General features: G+C 39.6%; 1 protein-coding gene across 4 annotated transcripts in view; it reads right to left on the reverse strand.

Moving 5' to 3' along the window:
* Window positions 1-1853: 1853 nt before the first annotated feature.
* LOC115160586 (dachshund homolog 1) overlaps window positions 1854-17091 on the reverse strand; it is a 262703-nt gene continuing 247465 nt past the window's right edge. For all 4 annotated transcript variants that reach the window (XM_029710747.1, XM_029710746.1, XM_029710745.1 and 1 more), the window contains 4 exons: window positions 12589-12736; window positions 11730-11873; window positions 11153-11221; window positions 1854-3688 (listed from right to left, as the gene is read on the reverse strand). In XM_029710747.1, coding sequence (XP_029566607.1) covers window positions 3651-3688; window positions 11153-11221; window positions 11730-11873; window positions 12589-12736 — 399 coding nt within the window. In that variant the 3' untranslated portion in view covers window positions 1854-3650. The remainder of the gene's footprint in view (window positions 3689-11152; window positions 11222-11729; window positions 11874-12588; window positions 12737-17091) is intronic.

The raw sequence follows: 17091 nt of genomic DNA on the forward strand, positions 1-17091 counted from the left end.
CTGAGTGAGGAAAAGGCTCTAAATCAAGAGAAGTCAATATGTTCTGAAAGATGAGATGCTGAGGATTATAATAAAAACCGATTTGGTGTTAAACAATCAAACCACACATCTGTATCCAAATCTGCATTTCATATTTCCATATTTGAAATCTCATGTTATTTACAATATCAACATTTATCGCTATTTGATCCACAGTTACAAGGATGACATGCATTATACCCTGAGTTGTCCTGAAGAGAATGAGCCTTTGTTTCTCATATTGTGAAGACAATTTGCTGCGCCACACGCACTTGAATGCACTGAGTGACTCCATTCTATGCGTACCAAAATAACAATCTGTTTGTCTGAAGTGCCCTTTGAAAGCCTAACACTGTAGTATCTTATTTTACAACTTAGCTTGCCATGTTGGTAATAGAATAAGCATTCAAATGATGCCCACCTGACCCAGATTGCGATTTATAATGGAACATTTTTGGATTGCGTAAACAAAACCAGTAATTGTGTGATGATGGGGACGCAGGCTGTGTTCCAAACAAAAATCTGTGCTTGCTTCAGTTGCTCAATGGAAAAGTCTCTTTCCTTGACATTTTCTTGTCTTTGTACCAGGATTGGATATCTTAGACCCACTTTTACAAAACTTTAAATGTAATTGTCATCAATGAATTCAAAATTCACTGTAAAGTGTTTTGTTCACAAAACATCAACATGTTGTTTTCATCAGAAGACAAGAAGTTGCAAATGTTTCTGGCAATCAGTAAATACTACTGCACAAAATTGTAAATAGATTATCAGTAGTCAATCATGTACAATATAGGGAACGTTCTAGGGCTCTATTCCAGCCGCATCCGGGACAGGCACATTTAAATTAGTTTTTTCCAACATTGTGGACATGCAGAGATTCAGAGAATGGAATTGGGTTACTCCTACTTCTAACGAACTTTGGGTTACTCCTAAGTCATCATCTCCAACATTGTAACCTTCCATTACAGAGCTTTGCTTTGGTGTGGGTTGGAGCCTATATGTTCATATCATTTGTGTTCCTCCACTGTATTCACCTTTCCTTATTTCTATTGGGGATTATGTTCCTGCTTGCCGATGAAAAGTCTGTACAAACCTATGAGCAGACTAGCCTTTTAATTTAATACATGGAATTGGATTGTGATGATACTGATTAATGAATCTGACACACTTTGCTTATTTTCCATTTTGGTTTTGATCAGGGATTCTATTTGATTTGTTGTATATTAAATTGTTTGGGGAAATATGCTTAAAAGTAGAGAAATTTCCAATAATTCTGCACCTTTTGAAAGGTGTATAATTTCGTAGCTAGTCGAACCCGGGTCCAGTGATTGTCAAGCCGACACCTTAACCGTTGCGCCGAGAGGTCCGAACCTGTGTGAAGTTGCTAGGTGTTGGGTTAAGGTTGCTACATTACGACCTTCCCTTGAGAGAGAGTGTCCCCACACTTCTCTATATCATGTCCCTCATGTGTACACACCTCTCAAATGGCCTCACTACACCATTTCACTTGTGACACCAGTGTAGCAAATTTAGGTGGACGGTAGCCCCGACTGGATCTTAAACCCGGGTTCAGCGACTGCCAATACAACACCTTAACCATTATGCCAAGAGGTCCGCTAGGTGTTGGGTTAAGGTCACTACAATATTAATAGTCCACGCAGAGAAATATTGTGACGCTATCAACAAATCTACTTCTTCTGTCTGGGTGCAGGTTCTGCCTGTATTTTGGTTTTGTACAAATGAAAAGTAAAATGGTGTGGTATCTACTGTGCAGGTTAAATTGAATCAGGCCCAGTCTTTGGGCAACAGAATTAATGAAATTAACTCACATTGGTTATCATCAACATTTGAAGTTTATTTAAAGTTGAAGTACAATGAAGTGTGCTATGCGTAGCTATATGTAAGTTATTAGCAACAGGTCAACAATAAACTGCAACAAACTTTCAAAGTAAAATAAAGTGTGAATATGGGACAGACACATTCCTTACATTTTTTCAAACACAAACAGCCTGTTCCTGTTACAGTACATGACAGAAATCAGCTCCTGTCTCGGGAATTAACTTATACATACTGCATAAGAGTTGACTCACCTGATGTGCAAAACTATTCAACCTTCAGTTTAAATACAAATGAAGCACATCTCTCCATAAAGTAAAATGTCTGTTTTTTGCTGCATCATGATGGCATTAACATACTGTACATCACTGATTTTGTGAGGGAACTTTGCTTGAGTTTTCAAACCAATATTCTACAACGGAGAGGGTCGGTTAATTGTTTCCGATAGTCATTCTGTCTGGTCCATTGTCTGTACACATGTAGGATCTGAATTTGATCACCCTGTTGTTGCAGGAAATGTCCTGCATGTCATGAAATAGTTTAAAACTTAAAAATGTTGGATTTGCACAAACAAAAAATGTATCAACCCCATACAAAAATGTCAATTCAATATAATCCACACAATAATTCACATTTCCAATATCTGCAGGATTATTTTCCTGCTGTGGGAAACTGGTCAAATTAAGATCCTATATATATCTGTATGTGACTTCTGAATAAATTGTCTTGAAAAAGGAGATTCGTTACCAAGTGATAATATGCGATTACCAACAGTCCACATAACAAGTTAATAGCCACATATTAGGAACAAAGGTGTCTGGGAAACTATCTTTAAAAAAGTGTTAAAATAAAAAACAGTATTACCTGTTGCAAAGGGTTACTATTGACAGCAAAAGTTATTATTGGAAAGCAAAATGTTTGAGGTGTACATTTTCGAAATCAGTTGGGCTAAAGTGAATCAACCCTATGTATTTGTTCAGCACAATATAGGATTTAAATATCATAATTCCAGGACAAACATTTACATGCCTGCATGCTTTCTCACCAAAATGGCAGGTATTTGAAAGAATGATGGCTCAGAAATGAAACAAAAACAAACTATAAATTCATATAAATGTCGGTATTGTCTTCCTAATAGATCTACTGCATACCCAATACCACCTCTTAACTTTATACATATACCATATTGATAGAGTGAGTTACTCTATCATTACCATCAGTTCTGGTACATACAACAATAGTAAAAAGGAAACTTGATTGTATTTTCTTCTAATTTAGAAAACATTCAAATCAAATCTCAGTTGTCTCTTTTGATCAACATACGGATAAATTATATATTTTTTTCACAGGTTCTTTCCAAGCTTTATATTTTGGAATTAAACTTGAAATACAAAACAAAACCTCTGAGTCTGACCATGTTCAAAGCTTTCTCGCTGGTTGAAATACAGTATAAAAAATCTTCAGTGCTGTGAATTTATCTGAGATATTACCAACAGTGTACCCCTTGGTAATTTTTTACTGTGCTAAAAATGTGTTTATCCTTAGAAAACAACCCACCTCAATGCATCAAAACCTGCTTTAGCTACTATATTATGTTGATATCTGTAAGAAAAAGTGTTCTAATTCTACATTCAGACACAACCCTTCTCCGGCATTTTGCCAAACACACTTCCATTGAACTGCTACAGTAAACGCAGCGAGACTTGTTTCTGCTACTAAATCTGCCTGGATAAGGGCTCTTGACTATCTTCATGGGATTGTTTTCCCCTTTAGCTCTCCTCATCATCTTCTTATCAGTACATCACTGTGGTTTTCAAGAACAGTCTTCCATCTGAAAAAAAATTACAAAGGAGACAAGGATTAGCAATAGTGTACTGGCCATGCTGACTCAACTCATATATGCTTGCTTTGTCCCTAACAGGTTAAGTTACTCGAGCGTATCACCGCTCACAATTGTAGATTTAACAACAGATATGAATATTGTTTGTCCTACAACGTCAAGTCTACAATTGTTGCTTAAATGATTTGCTTGACCTGTTGGAACAAGCTGCGGAACTGAGCAGTAGCAGTTGAAGAGACTCCTTTTGCCAGTGTTTCTCTGTCTCATTAATTAAAATAGGGAAGTAAAACCAGGCCAATACAACCATCTACATATTTAATCATTGACAAAGGCAAATTGTATGAGGAACCCCGATATTCAACACTGCCTGCCTGCACAATTGCAAGTCACATGTGTTTTAAGACATCTCAACTGACATGCTTGTTTGAACATAACATTGCACTTATGATGTAAAGCGCTTTACAAATGACACTTCCTGTACAGAAGGAGTGTTTATTGAAAAAGGCAGACCCATTCTTCTTCAATGATATCTCCAGACACCTGCAACCTAACGAGCTTTGTCCATTTTCAAAGAACACTCATGTCTTAGTGGTATGCCCAAGCGAGCAGCGCTGCCTCCGAAGCAGGGCTGGTAAAAGCATCTGTTATGCGCAGCTCAGGAGCATGATGTTTTATTACCCCGGTATTACTGTGCTTTAAGCAGCCCTTTCCTCTCTCTTGCAGTGGACCTAAATAATTCAATTTAATAGGGAAAAGCACACCAAAAGACTAAGCGGCGACAGCTTGAGGAGAGTGATGTGTTGCTGCTTGACACAATGTCAGACCCGAGATAGAGAGACATCGGGGTAGAAACGGTACGTTTGTTAGCGGCTTTCAAGAGATTTACAGAGATCTCGTGACATACTGTGCCCATAGCTGATTACTATCACAAACACTTCATTCACATTTATTGATCTTCTGTAATCTCACTATTAAACCATTTAACATTTGGCCTCTTAAGGCCCGTGGCCCACTAGCAATATTTTAAGCCATATATGAATCAGAAGAGCCTCTGTTTCTATCCTAAAAATACAGTACAATACAATGACAACCTTCCCATTAGCATTTTTGATTAGTACACGTTCTCGCCTATGGTAGGACAGCAACCATCACTGCACCATGTACCACCTAACCACCCAGGCTTCTGTCGTCAATGCATCAGTGTGCTGTATGTTTATAAAAAGCTGGATGGAAAAATAGCAAAGGCTTGTTGTGGGAATGTGGGAGGGGGAGACAAACACAGGGGCTAATTATCCGGCACTGCTGTGGGTCTCTGAGGCATTGCACTCTGGCTGCCTCTATTCAAGCAATATTGCAGAGTTTTGTGTAAAAGTAACTACAGTGTGAATGCAAAGGGCTAAAAATAAAAGGGATAGAGGAAGGTGGTGGTGGTTGGAAGGGGTGGATGGGGATAAAATCATTCACCTCCATGGCGGTGCCACCACCACCACAGCCAAAGCCAGGCGAGATGTGATGCCATGTATATCACCTTTCTCTGTCAGTCTCTCTCTGCCTGTCTGTGTGAATGTCTGTAGTCTGCCTGCCTGCCTGTCTGTCTGATCAGATGTTCATAGGGACGATAGTCAATATGGTAAGGGAAGGCGAAAGTGTGGCTGATGATCACTTTTGATAAGTTGTGAAGCAACATATCAGGTTTTGTAGTGTTCAAACCATCACAATGTCTCCATTCAGGAAAGGATTAAGAAATTACATTTTTGACACAAGGTTCTCTCTGAAATTGTTGACACACCATTTTTAATTTGGGCAAATAAATTGGTGGAACTTCTTCTATGTTCGTTCTGTTTTAATTAACTTCCACTGCCTCCAGTTTGCAATATTACTTCAAATGTTGAAACATACTGCTTTAGATTTTTGAGTGAGAAAAATCTGTGACATCTTGACATGTTGTTTTATGAAAGAAAGCCTCATAATTTATTTTTACTTAAGCCATTTTTTGTATTCAAATCAAGATGAAAAGTTCATTAAAGAGGATAAATATTTTATTAGATGCCAAATAAAACATATTTTTTTTGCTTCTTTCAGCATAAAATTCCTTTGAAAAATTAATGAATACATGTAAATGATGCAAAATATGCCCATGCAAATATTTTATGAAGACAATTAAGGGATCCATTAATTACGGAATTTTTTGCTTCACTGACATTCATTCATTTAATAGGAATTTCACTTTAACTGTTTGGATGTTTAATCTCGCAACAAATAACTTTATGTCTCGGCGCAGGGTCATGTAAACTTGCCGAACACATCGAAGGGCAAGCAGGCGGGAACCAGAGAGGAGATACTGGGGAAGATATTTACGTGCACTCCGTCACCATGGCGTTAGAGCCAGGAGAGAGCTGCAGTCCCAGTAGCATGGCTGCCTGCTAGCTGCTACAAAAGCCAGAGCTCCCTCTTGGAACCAATTAAAAAACACTGCAAAAGCAATTAATGAACACAGATTGTGTTAATATCTCAGAATTAGAGAAGTGTGACAAAAGACAAATCTAAATAATTAGTTCTCTAAAATGATGCTCTTGTAATTGTTGGTCTCTCTTTCTCACCGTAGCCTGAGTTGTGAGTTGAAAATACAACATACATTTCTCTTGGCTTTTGTGATAGGGTTGGGTGTTTTTATCCGCATCTTCTTTGCTTGTGTAATTTATCAACATAATTGTTTTGCCTTTGAAGGTAATTACTGTATACTAGGCTGGGAGCAGAGGAGAGCAGAGGCGACATGGGTGGCAGACAAATGGGAATCCAACTTAACAAAAGCATACATTGTTCCGTGTTAACTCAACCTCCTCTTGATTCTATTCTTCAAGGCCATTATCACTGACATTATGAGCCCTAGAAATGACACACTTCATAGCTACACCATAGCATATGATATATTATTATATTATCATTATCATATTACTATATATTATTCAACTGTGAGAAAGGCATCTGCTATATGTCCAAATTGTATCTGAACAGGAGAGGAAATATGTATCTTTAGTGTCTATGACAATGTATCATGGTAATGGTTGCTACATTGCAATGAATAAGCTATGTTTCTGATCACATACAAATAAAATGGTAATGCAATATAAAAAGGAAAAGTTAAGCCTCCAGTTAATACAGTATAACAATTAAACTATAAAGTGCTGTTTAATGTAAATCAAAAATTTTCCAATTTCAAATTAAGGATACTTGATATACTAATTTAGTATGAAATGGGGGACTGTAACTGTTCTCTATCCAGAAGTAAATATTTTTGGTGAAATGTTGACATATGGTTTACCTTTATTGGACAGCAACCCTTTTCACATCTCTCCACTGACTGAATGACATTTAATTATGAAAGAATCCTCCCTCCTTATGGTACAAAACTGTGAATATCTTTCAAATTTCATAGCGTTTTACTGTGTAATCTTTGTATTTTCCAGGGGAAATTGAAACCTCTCTCAGGGAAAAATCGGTGATGATAGGGAGGAGTAGGAAAGGAAGGGAGGGGAGACGCTGTTGGGGATTATTAGAGGAAGACGTTATGATACTAATGAAGAAGTGAGAGGTGTCGTGTTCTTGGGTGAACAGACTTCCTCTCATGGAGGAAGGAGGGGGTGGTGATCATTTCTGAAGACTCTACCGTCTGGGGTTGCATCCCAAATGGTACCCTATTCCCTATGGGCCATGGTCAAAAGTAGTGCACTACATAGGGAATACAGTGCCATTTGGGATGCATCCCCAGACGTTGGATAGTCTTCAGAAGTTATCACCGCCCCCTCCTTCCTCCATGAGACCCCACAGGGCAAACAAACAAGCCATTCAAATGCACATATTGTTACAGGGCTTATACATAAAATAAAGTGGATCTTAAGCGGTAAACAAACAAGTCATATACACTATGCACTTACAGTACACACATGGGTGCATGTACACAGACACGCATACCTACCTGTCACTGAAATTGACTTATGCGTGCTGATAGTTTCAATGTAGTATTATAAATCCTCTAATTCCACTTTAAACCTAGTTTACTGTAACATTCATTCAGATCCAGGCAGTGAAGCCTGTTCATAAAATTAATACTGTTAGTTAAGAAATTAAGAATTCAAATAGGCTTCAGTCAATAGTCATTCCGCTAATTGACTATGGCGATATCGTCTATATCAGGTAGTCCCAAACTGGGGTACGGGTACCCCCAGGGGTAAGTGCAATGCCGTCGGGGGTACGTCAAATAAAAATGTGATTCACATTTAAAAAAAAATATATATATATATATATATATATATATATATATATACACACTACCGTTCAAAAGTTTGGGGTCACTTAGAAATGTCCTTGTTTTTAAAAGAAAAGCAATTTTTTTGTCCATTAAAATAACATAAAATTTATCAGAAATACAATGTAGACATTGTTAATGTTGTAAATGACTATTGTAGCTGGAAATGACAGATTTTTTATGAAATATCTACATATGCGTACAGAGGCCCATTATCAGCAACCATCACTCCGGTGTTCCAATGGCACGTTGTGTTAGCTAATCCAAGTTTAAAAGGCTAATTGATCATAGAAGCATCTTATATGGTGAGCTACCGAGTGGCTAGGACAGGCAAGGCAAGGACAGGCAAGCCACATACTATTGTGGAGGACTTAATTCTTCCTGCTGCCGCAGATATGGCTGGGACAATGCTGGGGGAAAAGGCCAAAAAACTATACAGACAATGACTTCATCAAACAACACTGTTTCACAACGCATCAGTGACATGTCAGGAGATGTTTTAAAACAATTACTGCTTCGCATACAAGCCAGTGAATTATATGCGTTACAGCCTGATGAGTCAACAGACGTGGCGGACCTGGCACAGCTCCTGGTATATGTCCGTTACGTTTATGGGGGGTCAATTAAGGAAGACATCCTCTTCTGCAAACCACTGGAAACCAGGACCACAGGAGAATATATTTTTAAAGCACTGGACAGCTTTGTGACATCAAATGGACTTTGATGGTCAAGATGTGTTGGTATCTGTACTAATGGCGCAAAAGCCATGACAGGGAGACATAGTGGAGTGGTAACGCGCGTGCAAGCAGTTGCTCCCGACGCCACTTGGGTACACTGCAGCATCCATCGAGAGGCTATTGCTGCCAAAGGAATGCCTGACAGCTTGAAAGATGTTTTGGACACTACAGTGAACATGGTTAACTTTGTTAAAGCAAGCTTCCCTGTGGCTCAGTTGGTAGAGCATGGTGTGTGCAATGCCAGGGTTGTGGGTTCGATTCCCACGGGGGGCCAGTACAAAAAAGAAAATGCATGAAATGAAATGAAATGTATACATTCACTACTGTAAGTCGCTCTGTATAAGAGCGTCTGCTTAAATGTAACTCTTGTGTATTTTCTGCATTATGCAATGATATATGGGCAGCGACCATGTAACGCTTTTACAACTTACAGAAGTGCGCTGGTTATCAAGGGGCAAAGTATTGACATGTTTTTTTTTAAATTGAGAGACAAGCTTAAAGTTGTCTTTACTTTACCTGCCATAATTTTTACTTGGCTGACCGCTTGCATGATGATGAGTTTCTCACATGACTGGCCTATCTGGGTGATGTTTTTTCTCACCTGAATGATCTGAATCTAGGATTACAGGAACTCTCCGCAACTATATCCAATGTGCGGGACAAAATTGAGGCTATGATTAAGAAGTTGGAGCTCTTTTCTGTCTGCATTAACAAGGGCAACATACAGGTCTTTCCATCATTGTATTATTTTTTGTGTGCAAATGAACTCAAGCTTACGGGACAATGTAAAATGTGATATAGCGAAGCACCTGAGTGAGCTGGGTGCGCAATTACGCAGGTACTTTCCCGAAACGGACGACACAAACAACTGGATTTGTTATCCCTTTCATGCCCTGCCTCCAGTCCACTTACTGATATCTGAACAAGAGAGCCTCATCAAAATTGCAACAAGCAGTTCTGTGAAAATGTTATTTTAATCAGAAGCCACTGCCCGATTTCTGGATAGGGCTGTGCTCTGAGTTTCTTGCCTTGGCAAATCACGCTGTTAAGACACTGATGCCCTTTGCAACCACGTACCTCTGTGAGAGTGGATTCTCGGCCCTCACTAGCATGAAAACTAAATACAGGCACAGACTGTGTGTGAAGAATGATTTAAGACTGAGACTCTCTCCAATACAACCCAACATTGCAGAGTTGTGTGTAGCTTTTCAAGCACACCCTTCTCATTAACCTGTGGTGAGTTATTCACAATAACAAATAAGGTTTTATATGTAAGATGGCTAAATTAAGAGCAAAATTATTGATTATTATTATATTATTATTGGTGCCCTGGACCTATAGGAGCTCTTTGTCATGTCCCACGAGCCGGGTTGTGACAAAAACTCACACTAATTCTTATGTTTAATAAATGTATCGTATAGTGTGTGTGTGTGTGGCAGGCCTACAATGATGGCAAAAAACAATATTTGACAGTGCGCTAACCCTGGTTCTAGAGGGGGTACATAGCTGGAGGTTGAATGTTTGAAGGGGTACGGGACTATAAAATGTTTGGGAACCTCTGGTCGATATGAATGCAGCTGCCACTGTATTGTAGGCATTGGAAACAGTTTATCATAGCACATTGAGGTTTATTACGGGTGATAGGATCATTACACATTTTGTATCAGAAAGTAGGCTTTCCCTCCTTGAGGCCTCGTAGATAGATGTATTTTTTGTATTTCCTTTTCATGTATTGTGAAAATTATGTGTATGTAAATATGTATTTATTATTATTTATGTATTCATGCAGGGCTCATCTGCGAAAGAGACCGTGGGGTCAGCATGACTCCCTGCTTAAATAAAGGTAAAAACACACACATGCACGCACGCACGCACGCACGCACACACACACACACACACACACACACACACATCATGTATCATTACCAGTGTTAAAAGGTGCAGTCATTTACAATCTAAAACCATATCTCTCCTTTAACAACACTTATGACTTGTTACTTTTCTCTGGGATACGCAAAAACCTTGCTGCTTGTTAAAATCTAAACAGTCAATCCAAACTGTTCATGGCATATGTGAGTGCCACACTTCCCTACCTATAATAAAATACTAATATTATGTCTGGTGAAGGCCATGCAATCTTGACCCAGTGCTGTGCCCCAGATGGCAAGCTGTTAGTTACACTAATGCTCAAATGGAGAAGGTGCGGGGGGGGGGGGGGGGGGGGGGGGGGACGGACAGACAGACAGACAGACAAACAGATGGACAGACAGAGGAAGAATGATAAATAGAGAGATGAAGTGAGATAATGATGAGAGAGGGTGAAAGTGAGAGAGAGAGTGAAAGAGAGGGAGTGAAACAGGAAGAGAGAGAGAGTGAGCAAGAGAGATTTATCTTCTCCTCAGGTTCATGTACCTTGTATTGTCCTCTCAGCATCTGTTCTTCCAGCGCTGCGGTCACTCTCCGTCTCTGGGGTCAGTGAGTCTGGGAGAGCAGAGAGATATAACAGAACTGCTGTTAAACATCCTTCAAATGGAGCAGCCACACTAACAGTTTTCATTGAAAAACTCAATTGGCTATAAGTGAAAAACAATTGATAAAATAACACGTTACATGATTCAACAGTTAGATTCCCTGCTGCATCATGATTTAGCTTACTCTTACTTCCAAAATGTAAAGACAATAACTCAATAACACTATGTGAGTTGTTACCACAACACTGGGATTGAATGTAACTGCAATCTATTTTGTCTTTAGCTAAGGCTGATCCCCAAGTAGCAAATGTATTTGCTGCAAACAGTGAAATACATACAAAAAATTCACTTTTTTTGTTTGTTTTATTTTAGACACTATTTTTACTTTATTGCTGCTGTCTGTTTATTTTATCTCCATTCTTTTTTGTTTCACTGTAAAGTGTGTTGCACCCTAAATAAAGATTCATACATTTTTAAGTAGAGTGTAACATAAACATTTCATTAAAAACACAACTAACCATTGAGTGAGCGCAGGCCTTCTGAGGGTGAGGGCTGTTTGAGGGACTGCTCGGCCTGCTCCCTCCTCTTGGACTCGTACTCCAGAGCCTCCTGAAGTTTCCTCTTTGCCTTCTTCTCCTTCTTCAAGCGCTTCTGGATTATTGCTGCGGGGAAAAGAAAGAAAAGGACAAATGTATCAAATTACTTTAATTTAACCCTTTTCTATCCAAGCAAGTCAATTAGGAATACATTGATATTTACAAAGACTTGGCAAGTGGCCATTGTGGTAAAAGACAAGAGAAACTTGACAAAACCATAGGGCAGAAACATGTGGCAAACAACAGAGTTGAAACTGAGTTTGAGGTACCATTTAAGCCAACATTTTAACATGGGACGTTCACTCAAAATCATTAATTGATGTCAAAGGGAGATTGAGAACACTTAGGCTGGCTCGTGCTGGAAATTACACTTTGCCTGAATTCTTAGCAAACTATATTGAATTCAAGGGACTTAGAAAATTGTTTCATGTAATTGGCTCATTAAATAATAGAGTATTTTATTAAACTTGTGCAGCGCTTTAAATAACACAAGTGTGTTAACTTAAGTGTTGTTTGTGTCACTTTTGTTTAGAATGATGATAAATCATTCATTTCGATAATTCAATATGCATCCATAATTAGCTGATCTCTCACGGTGGTGGGGGACAATACTAAGTGGTTCATTGGAAGCGGTTGCATAGAAACACACAGCAGTTGTCTTATGTATGTTTGACCATTTTCATTATTTAGATGTGTGTGTTAACGGGTTTTAATGAGCTTTGAAGCATGCATACCTCTGTCAAACCAGACACACACACACGCACCCTCTCTCAGTCCGTACCTCTGTTCTTCTGTTCGATAGCGAGCTGTTTCTCCAGGGTCTCCCGGAGCTCTCTTTCCCTGAACAGTTCCATCTTTAGCTCCGTTTTTTCCAGCTGCACCTGCTTCTCTTGGGCCCGTGCGTTGTCAATTGCAACCTTCAGCAGGCCCTGCACACATACACACACACACCAGTTAGTACAAACACACACACACAGACATTTGCACAAACACAGATACAAACACACATGTAAGTATACACACACACATACACACACACAAAGATATGTACGAATACAAATACACACATGCAAACATGGACACACACACATGCACACACTCACACACACAAACACACACACAATTTTAAATAGTGAAACCCTAAAAAAAGTTATCCTTTTAAAATAAAACTATACTAAATATATTCACATCACCAAAAAACAGATTAAAACACACTGTTTAGCAATGGTATACATTAGCCTCAACAACACCCTCTAAGGTAGCAAAGCTATTTTCTGTCCTCCTCTGGGTACATTGACAATTAAAAACCTAGGAGGTTCATGGTTCTCACCCCCTCAATAAACTTACACAGTAATTATGATGACTTCTGGAGGACTTCTTCCAACCTATCAGAGCTCTTGCTGTAAGAACTAACATGTCCACCCAATCAAATGATCAGATAATTAATCTAAGGCTGAAAGCATAAGGTAAAGCTAGCTAGCACTGCAGTGCATCTAGTGTTGTGAGTAGTTGACTCAAAGAGAAATCAATAGGTTAAACAGTTTTGAACAAATACATATCTTCAAAAATTAAGGAGAAGCAACAGAGAGAGTGCGAGAGCTAGTTTAATCTTAGTTTAAAAAAATATTCTTCTTAGTTTAACTTTCACTTACTTAGCTAATGCAGCAAATGTAGCCTAACGTTACTCAACTACCTGACTCAAAACAGAGAAGAATGCTATTCATGTTAGCTAGCTGGCTAAGGCTATCCAACTCTGCAACTCTTCCAAGTCAAGACAAGCCTGCCAGTGTAACTGTTAAACAGCTTGCTGTACACTGTACTGCGTAATTGTACACATGGATTGTGGGTTTACTAATGCATTAGTTCTAGTTTGTTGACTATAACGTTAATATGGTGACAACGATGTAGGCTGTGTAGCAGTTAGCGGTTATGGTATTAAGGTTTGGCTAGGAGAGGCTTTTGTGCCTGGTCACAGACAGCTATTGTGTTGTGCACTGAAGTCCTCAAGCGAACGGAAAAAAGTGAGAGCAGGAAAGCGCGTAGATGTGAGAATAAATTATACAACGACTACAGTGATGATGCTGTATGTAGCTGCTATGAAAGTGAACTGTGTGTGCGGCTAATCAGGGGTGTATTCATTCAGCCGATTCTGTTACAAAACATTTCTTAAACGGAAGCAAACGAAATGGGGAAGGACCTGCCTGAATTTGTCAAATAGAAACTCTCATTTTCGTTGCAAAACGGAACTATTTAGACTAATGATTACATTATTGAATGTGTCACCTTGATTACTCCTATGTGTCTCTCGACCTGTACACCTACGTTATAAACTTTAACTTGTAGGCTAGGTTGTAGCAACCTCATGATGGGTATAGGGAAAATTTGAGTATCATCAAGTAGCCTAAACCTATCGATGTTACATTGAGCTAGGTGAATGGAATATGAATGACAGTCATCCAATATGCTGTAATAGAAATAAGGCCATGCTCATAAAAAATACAATCGTTCTCCCTAATCTTAAACAGCACCGACTGCCACTGATTAATTTACACTACACACCTCACTATACACATCAATATCCACATCAATATCCACAGCAATACAAAAAAAACACAATCATAGAAAACAATCAAGTTTTTCAGTAAAAAGGTCCTCAATCAGCCTTTTGAATTGCCCTAAAGGCACCAATTCATTCAACTTTAGAGAGCCTTGGAGACCATTCCACAAGCAAGGTGCAAAAAAACTAAAAGCAGGGATCTCCAGAGTTAGCCACCCCTAAGACCGGGTGTGGTATTTCAAACGTCTATAAATTAACAATGAAGTATGGTAAGATGGAAGTTTATGCAGGAGGGCTTTATAAACAAAAAGAGTGCAATGCATCAATCTGACTTTGCTGAAAGCTACTTCATTGAGGAAAAATGTACTTACTATGACTGTGATATGTGGTTTTGCGACCTAGCTATCTTAAGATGAATCCACTAACTGTAAGTCACTCCGGATAAGAGCGTCCTCTAAATGACTAAATTGTCAAATGTAAACCTAAATCTACGAGACTTCAGAGAGGACCAGCCTACTTTCAGACACAGAATGCAGTGATTGCCCATACCTATCGCCCGTAATAAAGCATAGTGTGTTTTGAGTAGAGTACTACTTTTTTAATCCCAATTTGGGAAATTGTTTTATCACAGTATACATCATCAATGATTTACAGGAACAGGACACGCAACAATGACCAACATGATAAACAACAACAAATACACTGTTATACATTGTTATATAGGAAGACCTCATAAAAAACGTTGATCAATTACACTCGTTAAAAAGCCTCATGGCTGTGGGTAAAAATGACCGTCTAAACTTCTCTGTGGAACTTCTGGGCAGTATGAACCTGCTACTGAAGCTGCTCCTGTGTTGCATTACAGTGCTGTGGAGTGGGTGGGTGTCATTGTCCATGTGTGTTTTTCCTTGCATCCTTTTTATGAACATGTCCTGCATTGATTCCAGGCTGCAGCCAATTGTAGCACTGGCTTTCTTGATTATTTACTCAAGCTTGTTTAAGTCCTCCTTAGCTGAATTCCCTTTCCAGCACACAATAGCATAGGTCACTACACTCACCAGGACGCTGCTATAGAACATGCAAAGCCTTTTGTAACATACATAAAAATATCTAAGCTTCCTTTTAAAGTAGTCTGGATTTGTATTGTTTGTAAACACTGAGAGTTCTCCTTCCAGTTAAGTTTGTTGTCTACTATTACACACAAGAGTCAACAGTTCCATTCTCATCACCATTAATAGAAATGTTATTAAAAACGTCTTTATTTTTTCTTAAACCAACCACTAGCTCCTTGGTCTTCAGTACATTCAGGTTCAAGTAATTGCCCTCACACCATTTCACAAAGGACTCAGTTGTATCCCTGTGATGAGCATCGTCTCCTTTCATAACACAGCTTACTATAGAGGGCTTGCAGTTGCGTCACAAACCAACCACCTAGCAACCACACCAGGTGCCATGTTGGATGACCAATCAGTCTGGTGGAAGTCATCCAATCGTCCACATGGCTGGCTGTGTTTTGCTATCACTGGGAACTTCTGTAAGATTGCCAATTATTTAGTTTCTCTAAGGACCCAGAAAACAGGCAGTGGGAGAACCTATTCAAGTAAGTAAATCTATTTTGAAAATGAAAGCTACAGGAACGTTATGTGCAGGGTAACTCAAATGAGAGGTTAACATAATGTTTGCTAGCTTGCTAACAGTAACTTTACATAGATATAGCTAGCCAAGTGAATTCAATTTCTCCAGCTAGCTAACTTCATATTAGCTAGTTAGCTATGCTGATGTACAATGCTCAAAAAAATAAAGGGATCACTTAAACAACACAATGTAACTCCAAGTCAATCACACTTCTGTGAAATCAAACTGTCCACTTAGGAAGCAACACTGATTGACAATACATTTCACATGCTGTTGTGTAAATGGAATAGACAACAGGTGGAAATTATAGGCAATTAGCAAGACACCCCCAATAAAGGAGTGGTTCTGCAGGTGGTAACCACAGACCACTTCTCAGTTCCTATGCTTCCTGGCTGATGTTTTGGTCACTTTTGAATGCTGGTGGTGCTTTCACTCTAGTGGTAGCATGAGACGGAGTCTACAACCCACACAAGTGGCTCAGGTAGTGCAGCTCATCCAGGATGGCACATCAATGCGAGCTGTGACAAGAAGGTTTGCTGTGTCTGTCAGCGTAGTGTCCAGAGCATGGAGGCGCTACCAGGAGACAGGCCAGTACATCAGGAGACGTGAAGGAGGCCGTAGGAGGGCAACAACCCAGCAGCAGGACCGCTACCTCCGCCTTTGTGCAAGGAGGAGCAGGAGAAGCACTGCCAGAGCCCTGCAAAATGACCTCCAGCAGACCACAAATGTGCATGTGTCTGCTCAAACGGTCAGAAACAGACTCCATGAGGGTGGTATGAGGGCCCGACGTCCACAGGTGGGGGTTGTGCTTACAGCCCAACACTGTGCAGGACGTTTGGCATTTGCCAGAGAACACCAAGATTGGCAAATTCGCCACTGGCGCCCTGTGCTCTTCACAGATGAAAGCAGGTTCACACTGAGCACATGACAGACGTGACAGAGTCTGGAGATGCCGTGGAGAACGTTCTGCTGCCTGCAACATCCTCCAGCATGACCGGTTTGGTGGTGGGTCAGTCATGGTGTGGTGTGGGGTGGTATTTCTTTGGGGGGCCGCACAGCCCTCCATGTGCTCGCCAGAGGTAGCCTGACTGC

The sequence above is a fragment of the Salmo trutta genome, chromosome 24, assembly GCF_901001165.1.
Source record: "Salmo trutta chromosome 24, fSalTru1.1, whole genome shotgun sequence".
Classification (NCBI taxonomy): Eukaryota; Metazoa; Chordata; class Actinopteri; order Salmoniformes; family Salmonidae; genus Salmo; species Salmo trutta.